Genomic DNA, 19,805 nt, shown 5'->3' on the forward strand with positions numbered 1-19,805 from the left:
TGTGCTTTATTATGGGAAAATTAATTTTGTTCTCAGTTCACATCTTATTAATTAGTAACCATCTGAAAACTTTTTGTAGCTGTTTATAGCAAAGATCTGCATAAAGATATGTTGTCTTCATTCCCTGTGAGGAATTATTGACAAAGCATTGAATAGAAAGGTGGTTCTACAGACTTCAAACTTTTTTGCTTTTAAATTATTTTTAATGAACAAAAGGAGTGTTTTTACTGTACCACACTGCATTCCTTCTCATCAGTTTTCTGTGTAAAATAAATATTCTGACCATAATAGGTTCAAAAATGTGTGATAACAGAGTTGTTATAGATAACGATTGTCTCTTCATTTCACATGGGATTTCATTTGCAGGACAAATGAAATTAAACCTCTGATGTTAAACCTCTTGATCCATATTCTAAATCAAAGTTAAATATGAGAGGAAAAAGTGATCACATCAATAAGGGCCACGTAATAGAGAGACAGATCGGATAACTAAATGGAGGTAGGGATTAGGATTCTAAAGGATCCTGTGAGAGATATACAGTAGTCTTGCCTTAGTTAAACCTGCTTTGCAAGAACCGCTAGCATGACATTTCATCATTTCAATCTCAGATAAACATCCACCCATAGAGTTAATCAGGGCATTTTACTAGGTTATGAGAGAAAGTCTGGTTTGGTTATTTTACTTGAATTTTTTGAAAACAGCTTGGAAAATAATATTAAAAAGTTAATGTAGCTGGTAACTCTAAGTTTTTATATACAATAAAACTTATGGTAAAAGCACATATCTCTGAACTGAAGATATCACCACAAATTACAGCTCATGCAATAAAAAACCTTCATTATAACCATCAAAATCAACCAAATAAAAGCGTTTTCTAAAATTCAGGAGGCAACAATATGATCTGCAGAGCTAAACCATAAGAATTATCTTTAGTCATATCTCCAAGTGTATTCAGTACAAGTAGGATTTTGAAAAATACCTCCTAGTTAGAATCATATAGACCATTTAGAGCATTTAGCCCATTGCTTAAATATGATCCATTTCAACTGGAAACCTTTGATTTATAATATGGAACAATCTGAGTTCAATATCAATAAAAAACTCTCCAAATCCCATTTTGAATTTCAAATCCACACAGAAATACTAGAATTGAAAGCAACAAGCCACTTCCTAGCATATATTTGGCTGATCAGAATGAAATCCAAACTAAACAGCTCCCTCTGTATTCTCTAATTTAAATGGGGAGCATTGGGCAAGGAATTGGACTACATGATCTTTAGAGGTTCTCTCATCCTAATAATTATTTTATTCTGTGCTGTGATTTGGCTGTTAATGACCAGCTAATTTCTACCCTGATGCATACCTGCTTAGCAGCTGTATTTGTGTCACTCTCTGTTCATAGTTCTCCTGAAGTCAACTCAAATGTTACTAAGCATTGGACTAAAAACCACAAGAGAAGGAAATTTCACAGACTGATTTGCTTTTAGAAAAAACACCAGCAAATGCACAAAAAGAGAAGCGGTCCACTGACAAGAAACATGGAGTTACAACTTTCATGATTTTATACAGAAATGTGAAAACATGAATAACAAACAAAGGCAAGAAAAAAATGCATGATAATCTTAGCATATAGGGGAACTAGCTTCCCATTCCCAAAGTGAATTGAGACTCACTAAGTGCTATGATGACCTATACCAGAAACAAAGTCTGAAAGAAAAGCAAGGAAACACAAAACAACAACCCCCAAACCTCTAAGATACGCAAATATTGGGCAGGTTCTTTCTTTGGGTTTACTTAGGAAAAAAACCTCAGTACCCTGAGGAAAGTCAACTATGAGTACAGAGGATCAGCTTTTTTAAATTTGTCAAATGATAAAGTAGATTCTGCAAAACTTTTTCTTATTATTAACAGACTTCTAGACTTGCTGAAAAGTCACTTTAAGTTTTAGAAATTCTGTAACATAGGAGAGTGTAGCAGCTGCTATTAGCCTGATGGGTTGTGACAGATAAAGAGAGGGCCATCATCTGTGGAACTGACCACACAGCTAAACGGAGGCTAAAAGCAAATTATAAGAAAGATATTTGAATCTCCAGATTTCCACCTGATATGCAGGGAAGTCTTGCTGGGAAAGGAAGGGGGGAAAATATCTTACAGTCTGAGATGAATTTCTAATGTTTCTAATTTATCAGTGACGCTTGACTTTCCTGAATAGTTCTGTCTGTCACGGGATGTTACTACACAAACCTTTGCAAATCTTAGTTAGAAAGCACTAGCCATATTAAAAATTATGTTCAACAATGTGATCCTGGCTATAACTAATTTTGGGAAATGAAGAACAATTAATCCATCTATCTCATTCTATCTTAGGAAAGACCACTTAATTAATGAATAAATGGTAGCTCATAATTTACAAGATTATTTAAAGCACACTACTTGGTAGTTATCAAACAAGAACATGTTCTTAAACTCATTAATTTGTTTCTTTCATTTGAAGAAAATGAGGTAAAGTGCTTAGTTGAAGTGTTGACAAATGGGCATGAAAGAATATTAGAAAGCAGAATATCAATCCTGAGTTTAGATAAGATCCCAACTCCATTTGCTTCAGACCAAAAATGCTGAAAATTAAATTACAAGGAATCTATCGATTTATTTTATTCCACAGAAATTCAATACAATTTAAAAACTATGTTTATCTCCCCTTAAATAAATGCAGTAAATTCATCTGATGTTTTGAAAGCATATTTGATCTTGGTTGAAAGCTATCTATAATAAAAGCTACAAATGCTTCAATTCTTTACCTGTATAGCAGCTCAAAATTAGGACTGTATCAATGATGTCTTACAAAGCATTTATTTTTTATAGTTTGGTTTCCTCTCACTGTTTGATTAAAGTGGTGTGGTATATCAGATTTACTAAGCAACAGACCTGCCTGGGATTATTTAGCATGTCAGGAGATCATTGCTGCAACTTCCTCTGGGTGATTCTTGTGCAGGATTATGAAATAAACCAAGTGAAACTACAACACTCACACTTTCATCACTGATTGCAAGTGATTACTTCCAAAGCTGGAGTCATATTCTGTGTCTGTATCTCAATCAACAGCCCCCAATAATATTCAAATATTTGAATATTTTGAAGGGGTAATATGATACAATGTTCAATGGAACATTCAGGCAGGAAAGTAATCTACTGAAGTAAATGGGAAAGGGGATTATTTATACTAAAAATTCCTCCAGTCAGTTCTTTTCTTCAAATTTCTATTTCAAATGTGTAGTATATTGTAAGCATCACAAACAGTGATGCTTACACTTTATAAACTAGTAAAGCTGCAAATTGGGACTCCACATCCAACTGTGAACTAAGTGGGCAATGTACTACTGAGAAATAAACACATGTATTTGGTTTTTCTTTAAAAAAACATGGGATCACATCCAGCTGAGACTTCTGTCTCAGCTGTGTTTGCAGAAGACTTTGGCCACAGACCATGGGAGGCAAGGTACTAAGAGGAGGGGGCAGCTGACCAGGCCACAGTGGGAAGAGTGGGGTCATGGGAATTGTACTATGCTAATAGAACCATCCTATATTTCGTCAAGTTTCTAGTTCTTGTTTTCAGTTGACTCAATGCCTAGTTCATATAAGGTCATATTTTGAGTTCATATTCATGATTGGACCTTTGCCCCTACACCTGGCCATGTTTGCCCCACCCATGGATCTTTGGTTCTAGTCTCCATACTCTATGGTTTTCATGTTTGTTATTTTCATTATCAAAGTTTTTATTTTCCAGGCTGGACCATCATTCCCACCCCTAATTTTGCCAACTCACTCCAGCCAAGCTGAGCAAGGGGATCACAGCAAACCCTAAGTTGTAATAAAAAATGTTTCCAGTTTTGTAGCTATATTAATTATATTAACTAATATATTAACAGCTATATTAACTAATTAGGCAGCAGCTTTGAAAAGGGAACAACTGCTATATTACACACTGCTAAATGTTAGGAGAATCCTGTAGAATATGATAGCATTTTGAAGACAACATGTCAGTAATTCACGAGGTTAGAAAAAATAAAGTGCTTCTATTTACCTTTGATAAACAGACTTGTCTACTGGAATATGATATTTGTCAAACCCACTAATAACACGCGTGCATCTCAGTATTTCAGACAAAGAATCTTTTGAAGATGCTTTTTTCTGGGGTGAAGTTTAATAAGGACACTTGCCAATAAGGACACTTGTGAAAGCTGGAGCATAGGGAGATACATGTCTTTGGGCAGAAAGGAAAACTGATATGCTGTGTTTCCTCCTCCAAAAGTGAATGGTCTAAATATAAAAATAAAAAGAAAATTAGACCTGAAAGATCTAAAGCTTCAGCAAATGTAGTGGAATATACCATTGTGTGAAACCTGCCAGCCATGTGTGTGGATGAGTGTCACACACTGCAGCAGTATTTCAGAACAAAAAGCTGTGAACAGCTATCTTCAGAGACAACTCATCACATTTTATTATTCTGCAATGCATACTTTCTGGATGTCTAAACTAGACTGAGCTTAGTTAAAGTTCATCACAAATCTGAAGGAAAATCTTCCAAGCAACAAGAGCATGAGAGTTTGATGGAACATTCCCAGTGATTTCTGCTTCCAGCCAGAGCTAGCCAAGCTCACCTGCACCTATTAATGGATTTCTAAGGAGTGACTTCTTATTTGTCTTTTGATAAAAAGACCGGTTTTTCACTCATGCTTCTAAGGAGAAAATCAGCACTTGCTTCATATGTCAGGAATGATCTGTTATCGCAATTAACAGCAAGTTCACCTTTGGTTATATCCTGTACTGAGCATACAGGCACAGAACAAGGACGCAGTTCAGTCTAAATGCTAAATGTGTCAAAGCTAGCTTCATTTAAAACCAATACAAAAACTCAACCAAGAACACATTTCATAAAGTTAGAGTAAAAGGAGTATGACCTTTTGATCAATAATGTAAAGAATTTTATTACAAAGAAGGTGGCTGAAGAGCTAATGCTTTAGACTTACTAATCACACGGTGAAAGTCTTCTCATTCAACTGCCTTTTTTGCTTCTATTTTATTCCTTTTTCAGTGAATCCACATTTACACAAGACTTTAAGAAATTGGTCTGATGTTAATAAGATATATTTTAACAATAGTTATAATTTACTATCAAATATATCCTGAAAGCTTTTGTTTTTCAAAGGTGGGAAGCTGAGATGCCCAGACTAAAAATTATCCTGACAAGATTAGTTGCCATCACATCTGATCTCAGCTAAGAGTTAGTAATGAGCTGCAACATATTAATGCCAAATATCAGTCTGCATAAAGTTAAAGGCATGGTACAAGTTTATAAAAAATCTAAAGATTAATATATGGATATTGATTTAACCTGTCCCATGTCAAGGGCAGGATGCTGTATACCACTATAAGTTAATGACTTGGCAAACATTCAGGGTTTAGGAACACAATCACTATTCATCTACCCAAAACTCTGCTCAAAGTTCAGTGGCTGCAAGGATCTGTGGCAACTGAAGAACACAATTAAACATGAAGATAGATTTTGTTATAGAGCTGTCTTTTATCTCCCATGGAGACCTTTTGAAAATGTTCATGTAACTGTCTCCAATTGTCTGTAAGTACGCTGGTGTGTCTTGATCACAAATTATACTCAAGCACAATTTGTAATATTTTAAAAATACTTCAGAAGTAAATAGCAGTAACTATAAGCCAATTTTAATTATGAATTTATATAGAACACAAGTCTATAGCTGTACTTTTCAGTTACATATTTCTCTATCTGTCTCTCATTTATGTTGTGCTGAGTCATGCACACCTATGAAAGAGGTGGTGGGAAGACAAAAAAACCCTTCTGTATATTAGGTTTAGAGGACTATGCATCTTCATGGGATGTATTCATATTGTATGCCTACTTGATTCCTCTCTTCCCAACTTTTTTCTCACTATGGGAACAGATCAAAAAGAAATAAAAGGCCACCTATGTCAAAGTAAAGCTTCAGTTATGGAAGTTATTGTTTGAGAATTTTTTTCTTTTCATTTTGGTCTCAAAACCACAAATTATTTACTAACTTGTTTTCAAGACTGAATTTTCCTGATTTGAATCTGGATGCCATAGAGCACAAGAAGCCTAAAAGCTTGTGTAAAGAGGTGCCACTTAACCTTGGATAACACAGTGAGCACATTTATATATCCCTTGTTTTCCACCTGCTTCTACACAATGGTGGAAGACCTGTGCTTGGACTGCCTGCAACACTGTCGTGGGTTTACAGGAAGCAGGTTTTCTGGGAATGGTGAGGCAATAGGTGTAATTTTAAATTGACACGGCTTGGCCACTGAGGGTGGATGCGCCTCTGAGAACACAGGGGTTAGAAGCAGAGCACTCCCTTGGGCCCCTCTTTGATTTCCGGCCAGCAAAGAGGCAAGGCCTCCCCTCCCGGCTTCGAGCTGGGCGGGGAGGGAAACCTGCAGCCTGGCAGAGGTAGGCCTGACCCCTCAGGATGGAAGGGTGGTGGGGGCACCAGGAGGCGTTGGGCAGCCCCCACCCAGGAGAGACAGGAGAGGGCCCCGAGAAGATTTGGGCAGCCCCCCCGCCAGAAGAAGAGAGGGAAAGCTGGTACGGGCCTGTGGCCTTGAAGTGATATCGGCTGTGAAGAAGGAGGGGGAAGGGGAGTGCAGCAGGGAAGCAGCCTGGCCGCGTGCAGGAGTTTGTTAACCCCTTTCTGGACAATGAAGACCTCACAGAGCATTTGGACCTTTCCCAGAGGGGAGATGGAGTGGATGATAAAGAGAAATGAGCAAGTGAATGACAGTCGGAGTAGTGAGTGAGGCTGGGAGAGTAAAGAAGAGGCCGGAAAGGGATGATGGAGTAGCGGTTGCGGACTCTTTTGGTACAGCCATGACAAACCATGCTTCCTCGCGACACAGAGGCTGCATGCAGGGGAGGCAATGGCTCAGAACTGAGAGGTCAGTTTTGGAGACCCCCGGCCCCAGGGGTAGACAAGTATGGGGGGGACAAGAGGTCCCGAGAGTGATGAGGAAACTGTGCTTTTTCGAACTGGTCAAAGCACCCTTAAAAGGATAACCCTTGAAGCAGCTCTGTTCCTTGTCCAGTGGTAGAGCGCTGGGCATGCAAGGAAGAGGTCACCATGGCCCCAAGAAGGACTCCTCTCCTCTTGATGGACTGGAATTGAGTATTTACAGGGTGATGGATGGAGATTTGAAATTTGGAAGATGTATTGGAAATGTGGGGGGGGGGAGAGGAAATGCTTTTCGTGGAGTTTTCATTTTCCAGGTGTGTGTGTGTGCGTGTGTGTGTGTGTGGTTTTTTTCCTTTTGTAGTTTAGTTAATAAACTTTTTTCTAAGGTAGAGGCCTGCTTTGCTTATTTCCTGGTCACATCTCACAGCGAACACCAGGGAAGTATATTTTCATGGGGCACTGGCATTGTGCCAGTGTCAAACCATGACAAACACGCAGGTTTACACCACACCACAGACAAGAGCAGTATCTGTCCAAAACTACTGCAGGATACAATAAAACACAAGTCTCTGGCGACTACAAGGCCCAGGGATAAATACTGGGGGGACAGGGGGAAAGGGCTAACAATTTTCATCAGAATATTTGTCCTTTGAGTGGAACAGACATTTGTATCCCTGGGTAAATGAGATGCTAGGAGTTCATTTAACTCAAATCTGTTTGTTTACTCAGACAGACAATCTTTAGACTTTGAATTCCTTTGCTTTCCAAGCTACTTCTTGCCACCTGGTCCACAATTATTGACTAAGGAAAGACTCCTATCCCATTTCAGCTGTCAAGTAAAACAATGTAGTTAATTCTGTGCACTTTCTCCCATCTCTGGTCTCTGAGACCCACATAAAATTCTACTACTGACAGCAAATGTTTCAACTATAGATGTTAATTTCTAATGATGCACATGGTTTGTGCTTAGTTGATTTCTATTGATCTATCTTTGCCCAAAAAGCTTCCTAATTTCTTCAATTTTTGAAATGGAAACATGGAAATATAGCATCATGGTTTTCTAAACGCTTTTTCATGGCTGAACACAGTTTGGGTTTTTTTGGCACATGAACATATAAGTTATATGCTTCTGGTTTCTGCCTCTGGCTAATATACACCCCAAACTCTTTTTTAATAATGTCACTGATTATTCATTGTCATTCCAAGCATTTAAGGTTTTCATTATAATTTTTCAGAATCTAATCAGATCTACATTTGTTAGTATCTTTAGTACTAACACATGTTAGTACATGTGTTAGTATCTTTCTTTCAAATTATATTTTAAAATGTTGACATAGCTTAAAATTAAAAAAGTAAAAAAGTCTGTCATGTTATAATCTGTTTGTTTGGTTCTTATAAATCTCTATAATGTCATTTTCAAAAGGCACTTTCTATACAAATAGGGAAAAATGACCATGGGAACAAAATCAGATCTACCAGCATGTAAAATTCAACCACAGCTTACTGACTAAACCACCAAAAATTATTTAAGCATTAAGCATTATTAAATTAGGCATTATTAAAAAGCATTTAATCATAGTTAACCACAGCCATAAGTTAACCATAGCCATAAATCGTAAGCTGGTATTTATGAAAATAATATTCAGTTATTATCAAAAGAAGTCAGAACCCCAGTATACTTTAATGTAAACTTGCCATATGAATCTGGCAAAGTCAGGCTCTGGTTTCATATCAACAAATAATCCAATTAAGTCCTGAAAAGGATTTGTGAATCTACTGTGTATGGAACTTGAGCTGCCTTAAAGTTATGAAGCAGGTAATGAGAAAACTGTCAAAATGGGAAAAAAGACCCCTTCAAAACTTTCTTGCATGTGGATGCAAGTAAAGTGACAGTAGTGGAGAAAGAACAGAACTTAAAAGTTTCAATGGCTAGTATAATTTTAATTAGCTGTAAAGGAAAATTACTGAAGCCCTCTTGCTCATAAAACCCTATAGATTTTTTCCTCTGAAACATAAGCTAAATTGAGAATGTTTTGGAGACTTCATATCAATACAGCACAGCTGTTGCTATGGTCTGAATTTATGGGTAACAGCAACTGCTGCTGTCCTTCTCTCCATCAGGGCAGGTTTGAGGAAAGACTAGGGAAAAAAGCAACAGAAGATTTGCTAATTAGGAGAAGTAATAGATAACTACTTTTTTATTAAAGCAGAATGGCACACATGAGAGTACAGAACAAAGGCAGATGAAGAAAGGAGGCATAAAATGGGAGAAAGAGTTGAAAAATTACAATGAAGCATGAAATAGAGAGGCAGCAGTATAACCTGCTTCACAGTACGACACCAAGAATAGCAGTGAATAGGCAACTTGGGAATGTTTCTATCTGTTCTGCTGTGTGTGTGGTCCCCAACTGCTTGTGATGTCGGGAAAAAGTAGAGAATAATAAAAAAGAGCTGGAAGGCATTAGCTGATACAAATCTCATATTCTTATACTTCAAGTGATAAACTGTTTGTAGTAAGGACAGGAGGTGTGAGGTAATGTGGCAGCATTCTAACATATGTTATAGTATTGCTCATATATCTGAGTTCTGGCAAATCCTAGGACATAATCTATAAAAAACCTAACAGCTTGTGCATAACACTACATGGGGCTCAACACGAGAAAAATGAACAAGGGTGGTGTAAGTAAAATCCCTACAAGTAGCAAAAGTAAAAATATATGGGTACTTCCATAGCGCTAGATTATCAGCAAAACACCAAAATCCTCTGTTGGCAGATAAAAAGAAACACCATAAAATTTAAATTTAATATTTCCTATTTATTTCTTATACTCATTTACTTGGCCACAACTACTACTCTCTCTTCTTGGGATATAAGTTTTTCAGCTGCTTCTACATCTCCTCATTCCCTGTACTGAGACCGAGAAGATAAACTCTTAGAGTATTTGCAGAGCCTTTTACTTTTGTCTGAGCTTTAGCTCTAAGGCATCATCCCATCAAAACTCTTGAAGCTGTGGCAGCTTGGCACTTGATGGAACTCAGAGGTAAATTGACTCCCTCTGCTGGAGAAAAGGGAAATATTCTGCAATTAGGAGTTCAATGTCTTAAATCCGGGTGATCAAGGAATGATCTGCTGTTCTTTTGTGGTAGCAGTCCTTCCTCACCGTTTAATTGTGCATAATATATATTCTAATGATTTGGTAGCCCACTTCTCCAGGTAAGGATTTCTTGACTCTCAGATTCTGAAGGACCTCATACACCTTATCTAACACCCAAGAACACCTGAAATCAATCATTCTATCTATCTAACTATCTATCTATCTATCTATCTATCTATCTATCTATCTATCTATCTATCTATCTATCTATCTATCTATCTATCTATCTATCCTTCCATCCACTCACCCAGCATCTTTAAAATATCTGCATATATACATGATCAATGTATACAGTTTACAAAATCAATGAAATCTTGATACAGATTACAATCTCTTCTACTAAAAATCTCTGATTAGCTCCAACTTTGACTGATTCTTCTTTGATATTGCAGACTCAAAAATAGAAATTTAGAGTAATAGAGATGGGCCCACAAATCCTCATTGATCATAAAATGTATTGCTTTGCTATAAAAGCATTCAATTTATGTTAGTCCACTCTGAAATTGTCTTTTATTTAAATCACATTCCCAAATAGTTCTACTTATGATTAGATTGAAACTGCTTCTGAAAGAAGCTGCATGAACTGTGCTCTGACTTGGTAGGAATTACTGAAATCAGTAATAATTAGTATATAAGTAAATAAGTCAGTTTAATAATAACTAGTACATAATTAATAATTAGTAAATAATTAAATAAGTCCAGTTTGAAACCTAGGAAAATAGTCTATGGAGAAAAGGGTTAGGTCCTAATTTTTGCAATGGTAACCAAAAAAAATAGGCGAGACTCCAGGAGTCAGTGCCTGCAGTATTATAGGGAACCATGTTTTCAGTACGACTGTGGAACATACATGGTATCCCCTGGTACAACACGACTGCTATAAAGTAAATAAAATTGATTGACTGTGATACAAATGTTATGCAGGGAACTGGTGAAAGCAGCTTACCCACATGAACATTTTTACTGACACACCTTCCCCTTCTGACATACCCAACAAGTGTCTCAGCTAGCTGTGCTCTCTAAAACTCCAATGGAAGTGAAAATATTTTCCACTTTCCATTCTTAGTGATATCTGTAGAATTTTTCCTTCTATAAATGAGAAATGCTAGACTTTATTATGCCAAAGACAGGAACTCTGACAACAAGGGAGGAAGAAGAATACATAGCACGCATAATTCTTACTGAAATATTTCAAATCGCAAAGTAACAGGACAAAACACATCAGCATGGAGCCAAATTTCTAAAATGAGCACCAATTCTGGATCACTGTATACAGTTCTTTTCTGTTTCCTCTCAAATCTTACAAGTAAGAATTGTTGGTATCTCATCAGCATTATTTGCTGCTGTCAGGTTACAGCAAGGAAATCAAGAGCAAGGAAATTTCAGGCCTAGTTTTCCTCAAAGACAAACTCCCTTACTCTGGGAAATTGGGCTCTAACTTTAAAGTAATGCATAAAAATATTTGTTGCTTCCTGTTCCACTGAAGTTTCATATTTCATATGGACCTGGAGTTTAGTGAAACTCTGTACCTCTCAGCTTCTTCAGAAACAGTCCTTGAACTAGGACTTCGCAGGAGCTGACTAAAAGGCTCAGGCTTACCATAGCGGAAGACTGAATTAAAATCAGAACTTTCCTCTACTGCCAGGAGAGGGGCTGACACTCAGTCACTCACTGTCACAAACTGTCTCTGTGGTGGATGGTATAAAGAATCACTCTAGAAACCTCATTTTGGAACACGCTTTGCAAGCTCCCCCTATCCAGGTATATATGTCAATTTCATTTGATTTTGTGTAGGGGAAAATGAGAATTTCCTTATTTTGGAAGAGAGGAGTTAAGATTAAAACAGTACAGCAGAAGCATCATTTCACTGTTTCTGTAAAGATTTCACTTTCATAGCATAGCAGAAGCTACAGGCTGTATGATCCTGTAGCTTCATTCATTCAATTCATTCATTCATTCATATCCTGCTCCTTTATCATCTCTTGGATATGTCATCATCACATCTTTAAAATTTATCTTCTGGCAGAATTGTCCAAATCTGTAAGAGTACAAATAATAAAGCAACAATTCTACCAAGAATGCAGTTTATAAGTTTTAAATAAATGTTTAACAATTTTTTAAAAAGAAGATGGTATGCACTATTGCTTCTTGAAAAACATAACTGCATGTTTGAATTTCTGCTCAGGTTGAATAACACAATTTTGAAATATTTAAACAGAGTCACATAATTCTTCATCATGCATTTCCATCAAAGTCAGTGCTAGGATCAACTTGACCTGGCCAGTTTGGTAGTTATTGCAGTGACGGGTGATGATGCTTAGTGCACCATAGTAGTGTATAAGAAGCTTGAGGACAGGATAAATTAGAAAATAATAATTTTTTGTTTGACAAAAATAGGATGACACAGGTTTTTTTCCATTTGACTGGACTTTAATTTTGCTTTGCTGGCCGTAAGAATGGAAGGCCATTTGTACACAGTAATTGCTGTAAGCAGTCTATGAATGTTCAAATATTCCAGAGAAGTGGCTACTGCATATAGGAAAATCAGCTCACTCACAAGAAGTCTAAACACAGAATTTAGAGTACATTCATGTTATTTCTAATACTCAGCATGTACTGTGGAAATGGCCCCTGAAGTTTAATGCGGACAAGATGCATCAAGCTGAGTATATACAAATAAGCCATGTACAAAGTGCTTATTCATGCATTCTGCCTGGGAATTCTCAGGCAAAGCACGGTGGGCATGACAATTGTTCCTATTAAGATTGTAATCTAGGTTTATAGCTCTGAAAAGAAAAATTGTATTGACTAGTTTGACAGTATTGTGAAGTATGTTCTCATACTACTTAAATTTTTTTGAATACTCAAAAATTCACCTAAATTTACTCCAAAACTGAAAATCTCACCCCAGAAATTATTTTCTTCTTGCATTTAGGGAATTGTTACATGAACTTCTGCTTGAAAGGAATACAAAATGGTTTATAAATATCTAGGCTTTTATGCTTTTCCAATGAGCTCCATCAAACACATGGTGAAACATCTACTCTTGAATGCTTTAAAAGTGCTCCATTAATGCTGGCAGCCCTGGATACACCAAGAATGTAATGAAGCTTGAATGTTTGAATCACCATTCCCCATCACTGATGGAGAAATGAAGTTTTGTGAGAAACTACAAAGCAGACACAGCCTTGGAACAGCAAGTTTCTGAGCAATGTGCTGAGAAGATTTGACTGCCATCTAGAGACATGAGTAACTAGTGCACTGGTAGCAATTTAAAAAGAACCTCAAAACTACAAACCTAATAAACACCTAGTGCAGATATTAGAGAAAAACTAATTATTTCTGTATGTTTAAAACAGTGGAGCTACCACAAAAAACTTCCTAGTTGGGTTTATTTTTTTTGGCGGGGGGGGGGGGTGTTGTTTCATTTTTGGGGAGTTTTTTTCTGATAAAAATATAAATGCAGAGAAACACCAACTTCCTTCATTCTCTAGACTGGCCTGAGAGCTAATAGTTACAAATCCAGTGTCTAGTAAAGATTAGTAGATAGAAATGGAAAATACTAACATTTTCCTTGTATTTAAACTATTAAGCGCTGTTTTTCATGTAGTAAGCTCTCAGTTAAAACTGTCTTAAATATACAGAGTCATTGGTTAGCAAACTCATGAAATTTTCAATTACATTGTGAATTTCTCATCAAATGCTTGTATGTGGCTACAGCTGTACATATATCATCTACCTAGAGTTGTCGAATTTTTGCTACCTAATCAGGCTAGTTCACAATAGGCCAACACACCACAACACAGGTAACTGTACAAAGATTTTCTTTCAGCTGTTCACAACAGCTAGTACAGTAGTTCAGTCCTCCCTTGTCAAACACTGTCTTTTCACTCTTGACTTAAAACCACCTTCCTTTATCTGACAGCTACTGCCAAACTGTCTTTACTTCTCCAAACCAGCTCACTAGCTAAGCAGTTACTCTTCTAAAATCCTCTTTCAAAAATCTTGTTTTAAACTTTTAAAATCTTTGCATGGCAAAGGAAAAGAGATCAGGAGAATGATGTATTTCAAAGATTGAGGATGAATGACAAAATTACTTAGAACCATACAAATTGCACCTCTGTAATTAAAATTATTACATTTACACACAACATGGAACTATTTTTAGGAATTATTCTTCAGAGATAAAAATTACATATAAAAGTTGATATATAGTGTATTTAAACAAAAAACCAGGTCACAGACAGAAAAGCCTGTGGGCCCAGACAATAACTTTCAAAATCCTTCAAAAGTTAGAATTGAGCACAGCATTCCAGACATGGAATGTTTTCTCACATTGCTATATCATTCATCAGTTTTCATTAAATATTCTCAGATGGTGTGTAATTTCACTTGAATTCCCAACACAGGATATGAATATTGAATAAATTTTAGGTGTCATATGTTGAAACTTTACACTTTCCAAAAACATTTGCACTGAAGAAGGTCTGTTCAGACACAGCCATGAAAGTGAAGAAGAGAAAAGCAAACATGTACTTACACTACATTTTGAGAATTCAGCCTTTTTTCTTACCTGAGTACCCAAACAAGCAGCCATCATATGAGTGAGAAGTTTAGCTGCAAACATGGCACACCTGGTGCAGAAAAGGTGGGAGATGATAGCCAAAGTGAAACCTACACAGAAATGATAATGAAAAAAGTTTCAAAAAATAAGGCATATTTAAGTTTAGACTAATAAACTGTGCTATATTATCTAGCATATGTTTCTCAAAGGCGCAGATTACCTAAAAAACCCCAACCAAACCTTGCAGGGAGAGTATGATCATTTTGGTTCACACTGGGATTACTCATGAGTTTATTTCAAGTACAAAAATATATTTAATGTTCCCATACGCTTGGGAGCTAAAATAATTTCATAATGTAAACAAGCAATTCTTGAAAAGCGTTTCTTTGGTGTCCCGTTCTGCATGATATGCGTGATTATAATAATAGTTATATTCAAAGCAAAGGTAGCTGTTCAGTGTTCATATTACTCCTTCCAAAAAATGTTTTTAGAAACAGTTACATAAAAAATGCCTCTGTTTGGTAGCATTATTATAACAGTTATAACCTTCTAAATGCCAGTCTCCCGTTTCATCTGTGTTGAGCATAGAAATTTGTTATAGCAGTAGTCAGGAGAAATAACACCACTTTTTGTTTCACTAATTAATTGTAAACATGAACACAACCAAGGCCCCTTTCCTACCAGTAAGTAGTTCCTGGGAAAAGGATTCTAGGAAAGTTAAGCCACCAGGAAAAGCACTGCAAAATCTCAGAATTAATTGGAGTTAATTGTGCACTTTGACTCTTCAGTCAGGGCAGGAATTTGGGTAATTAAGGCAGATCTTTTAGGTTGGTCTTGAGATTGACCATTTGTTCAGCTACCAGTATTTGTAAGAGATAAGTAAAATAATTGCTAAAATATTATATCTAAGTATCTCAAAATAACTTAGTGATATTTACATGACCATCTACATGGTCTCTCTCTTTTTTTTAATATTCTTCTTTTTTTTAATATTCTACTTGATTCTTCTTCTTTTTTTTGAATATTCTATTCACACCCAAATGGAAATGTCAAGATATATGAAAAACATCCTTATCACTCCTGAACAATTTGTTACTTAAAACATTCATTTAAATCTAGTAATCTGTATCATCACACAAGTAAACATATTCAAATGGCCAAAAAACTGAAAGGCATTGGAAAGCATTTGCCTCAAGTTCAAAATAAATCCTTAACCAAGCTAAACTACTTTTATTTTTAAAACACATTTTTATGACATATACTGTAAGTGACTAGTTCTGAACAATGATCTGCATCTTTATTGATTCGAATTAAGCAAAATGTTTTCTAAGCTTTTGCATATTTTTTTCTTCAGTTTCTATAGCATTTTGTATTTTACACATTCTGTTTCATCAACTTACTTGTTTTTTCTCTGTATTCCAGCAATTGTATTTTAAAATCTGCTTATTTTTATGTGCTAAAATCTCCCTTTTTTATTGTTAAATATAACCATCAATTTGTGTGGAGCAGCTAAAAAATGGAGAGGTCTTTCCTCTTTCTTTGTCTTCATTTTCTTTGGCTGACATTTTAAAAACATTAAGGAGCCTAGATTTAATCTGTTAGGGCAGTTTGCTTGGAAGGGATAAATAGGTGATTTAGCTGCTTGCACAATTTTTTTACTCATATAGTGATGATCTAATATAGAAGTCATAAACCTCACAAGAAGTGCACCCAGACCCCCATTTAAGGGGGTTAAATTAGTCGAGAATTCCATGCAGCATATTTCCTTAATAAGCCCATTGCTTTTAGTGCCCATAAATGCAAGAGTTCATTTCCAACCTAAATAATTCTGTGGTTCTGAGAAAATTTACTTTTTTTGTGATTGCTGCAACATAATAGTAACCCAGCTGCAATCTGAAAGGCTCCTTCAGAAGTCAAGTTGATTTCTGAACTTAGATCCCCTGCTTCCTTGCCTCGAATTTTGTGATTTATGCTGTTGAAGCTGCTAATGAAGTGTCATGTTACTTATAGGTTAACCCCTTAGGGTTTTTTTCCCCAAGATCTTGGGCAGCAGTAAGGCAGCAGAGTTTAATGGAATCTACCTCCCCTGAGTTATCATTTCTGAGTGTAAATTCCAGCTAAAATTGTCAAAGAAATTTGACAGAGGATTACAGTACTCCTGCTAGAAACACAGATGAATTTAGGATTTTTAAGTTTCTTCCCCAAATGAATGACATATTATCTCTTTTCAATAAATCATCCCAAGGAAACAGCCAATCAGGCAAGCAAGGAATTTGCCAGGACCACATGTAGGAGATTTAAATTGCTCTAAGGAGAATGTTGAGCCAGACTGGGCAAACAGGGGCACGGCACAGCAGTGAGAGCATTGTACAGCAGTTTGCACAGGAGGGATACAGTTGCTCTCCTCGCTCCTAGTGGTGTGTTGTGTTAGAGGGGTGTCTTTTGGTTGGGTTTTTTTGGGTTTTTTTTTCTACTGACTTGACTAGATCCAGTAACGGTTTACAAATGGTCAAAAGCCTGCTGCTGCTGCCAGCAAAACTGCTAAGCCCAAAGAGAACCCACCAAGAAGGACACAGCTGTCCAGATCCCTGGCTGCAGGGAGCCTGGGGCAGTACCAGAGGACAGCGCAAAAGGCACCTGTGCGTGGTGTGAGCTGGTGAATGATCTGCTCTGTCGGGTAGCAGAGCTTAAGCAAGAGGTAGAAAGGCTAAGGAGTATTAGGGAGAGCAAAAAGAGAAATCGACTGGTAGAGTTACAGCCTTGCAACCTGAGAGAAGCTTGGCAGGAGCCAGAGGAGCCCCGTCCCTCTTACCATCAGGCAGAAGGAGGAGACCTAGCAGGCTGGGGGAATGGAAATGGGTATCTACTCAGAGAGGTAGTAAAATTCCCTCCTGACCCCCATCATTTTCCCAGGTGCCCTTATAGAATAGGTACAAGGCCCTGGGTCCAGAGACTCAGGCAGATGATGGTAAACAAAAAAATCTGGAGAGTCTCCCAGGTGTACTTTGTCTGTCAGACGGACCACAACCTCAGGAAATTAAGAATAGAAGAAGGGTAGTTGTGGAAAGTTCACCACCTGAGGGGAACTGAGGGCCCTGTATGTCACCCAGATCCATTCTATAGGGAAGTCTGCTGCTTTCCTGGGGCCCAGGTATGGGATATCAGCAGGAGATTCCCTGAACTAGTTCATCCCTCTGATTATTACCCACTGCTGCTCAGCCAGGTTGGCAGTGATGAGGCCGACAAGAAGGGTACCAGGTCATTTGAAAGGACATCAGGGCTCTGGATTGATTGGTTGGTGGGGCAGGAGCACAGGTATGGTTCTGCTCAGTTCCTTCAGGAGCAGGGATGAATGATAAAAGGAATAGGAAAACCCCCACTATCACTGAATGGCTGCCTAAGGGCTGGTGCCATCAGAGGAATTTTGGTTTTTCTACCATGGGGAATTTTTACAGCACCAGGCCTGCTTGAGTCAGATGGGCTCCATCTGTTCAACAAGGGCAAAAGGATTCTAGCCCATGAGTTGGCAGGGCTGATTGAGAACGCTTCAAACTAGGTTTGAAGGAGGAAGGGGATGAAACCAGGCACTCCAGAGGTGAGTCCAAGGGTGGTGAAATCAGCAGCACAGCTGAAGTGCATGTACACTGATGCACATGCAATGTGGGTTACAAACAAGGGGCTGGAAGCCGTGGCACAGCAGGAAAGTGATGACAGAGTCACTATCACAGAAATGTGGTGGGATGACTTGCACGACTGGAGCACTGCAGTGGATGGCTACAAGCTCTTCACAAGAGACAGGAGAGGGGGAAGAGGTGGAGGGGCAGCTGTGTACACTAGGGAGCCTCTGGACACCACGGAACTTGAGATTAATGACAATAAGATCAAGTGCCATGGGTAAGAATCAGAGAAAGGCCAACAAGGCTGACATCCTGGTGGGAGTCTCCTACAGACCACCCAACCAGGATGAAGAGATGGATGAATTATTGTATAAGCAGCTGGAGGATGTTTCAAGATTGCCAGCCCTTGTTCTTGTAGGACATTTAACCTGCCAGGTATCTGTTGGGAACTCAACACAGTGGAAAAGAGGCAGTCTAGAGGTTCTTGGAGTGTACAGAGGAGAGCTTCTTGTCACAGATGGTGAGTGAGCCTGCCAGGGGTGGGGCTCTGCTAGACCTGATGTTTGCAAGCAGAGAGGAGCTGATGGGAGATGTGGGGGTCAGAGGCCATCTGGGGCACAGTGATCATGAAATAATAGAGTTCTTAATATTCAGTGAAACAAGGATATTGAAACTTCAATAAAACTTCTACACTAGACTTCCAGAGGGTGGAATTCAAGATGCTGTTTTGGAGAGAACCTTGGGAAACAGCCCTCAAAAGCAAAGGGATCCAGGAAAGTGGACATACTTCATGAAAAAAATCTTGAAGGCACAGAAGCAGGCTGCCCCTATGTGCCAAAATATGAGCCAGGAGGCATCCCTGAAAATGGGCCGCTCAGGGAGGTGGTGGAATCACCACCCTTGGATGTGTTTAAGAAAAGACTGGATGTGGCACCCAGTGCCATCATCTAGTTGGCAAGGTGTTGTTAGGTCATAGGTTGAACTCGATGGCCTCAAAAATCTTTTCCAACTTAGCTGGTTCTGTGATATTTCTATGCCTGACATTTTTTCCAGTGGCAAAATTTGTCATTGTGCAAATACCAGACAATAACATGAAGTTAGTAAACATTCATTCAATAATATTCCACTAAATAAAAAGATTGTCATGAGCTACCAAAAATGTAAATAATCAATCAACCGGTTTTACTGGTCATCAGTTGTTATTAATGAGCAAACTGTCTTAAATGAACTGACCTGAAATACAGATAAATCCAGAAGAAAAAAAAGCCTCGTTGTATGAAGACAAGTTATCTGTTTGGGCATAAACTGCATAAATGGACATATGAGAACAGGAGCATTCCACATAATCTGATGTGTCATCAACCACTTTGCAGAACCCGCTATCGGACAGCCAGCTGCAAAACAAGTTTCACAAAGTTGGAAATAGACTTGCGTAATTCACATTTTAAGCAGGCTTAAAAATTTTTGTCGTAT

At 37.8% G+C, this 19,805-nt stretch overlaps 1 protein-coding gene across 1 annotated transcript in view; it reads right to left on the reverse strand.

Annotated features, from left to right (window-relative positions):
- ADGRV1 (adhesion G protein-coupled receptor V1) overlaps window positions 1-19,805 on the reverse strand; it is a 302,349-nt gene that overhangs the window by 128,981 nt on the left and 153,563 nt on the right. Inside the window, exons 84-85 of the mRNA XM_030969486.1 lie at window positions 19,566-19,726; window positions 14,725-14,825 (exon numbers count right to left, since the gene is read on the reverse strand). Of these exons, the coding sequence (XP_030825346.1) occupies window positions 14,725-14,825; window positions 19,566-19,726 (262 nt within the window). The remainder of the gene's footprint in view (window positions 1-14,724; window positions 14,826-19,565; window positions 19,727-19,805) is intronic.

Source organism: Camarhynchus parvulus, chromosome Z, assembly GCF_901933205.1.
Source record: "Camarhynchus parvulus chromosome Z, STF_HiC, whole genome shotgun sequence".
Classification (NCBI taxonomy): Eukaryota; Metazoa; Chordata; class Aves; order Passeriformes; family Thraupidae; genus Camarhynchus; species Camarhynchus parvulus.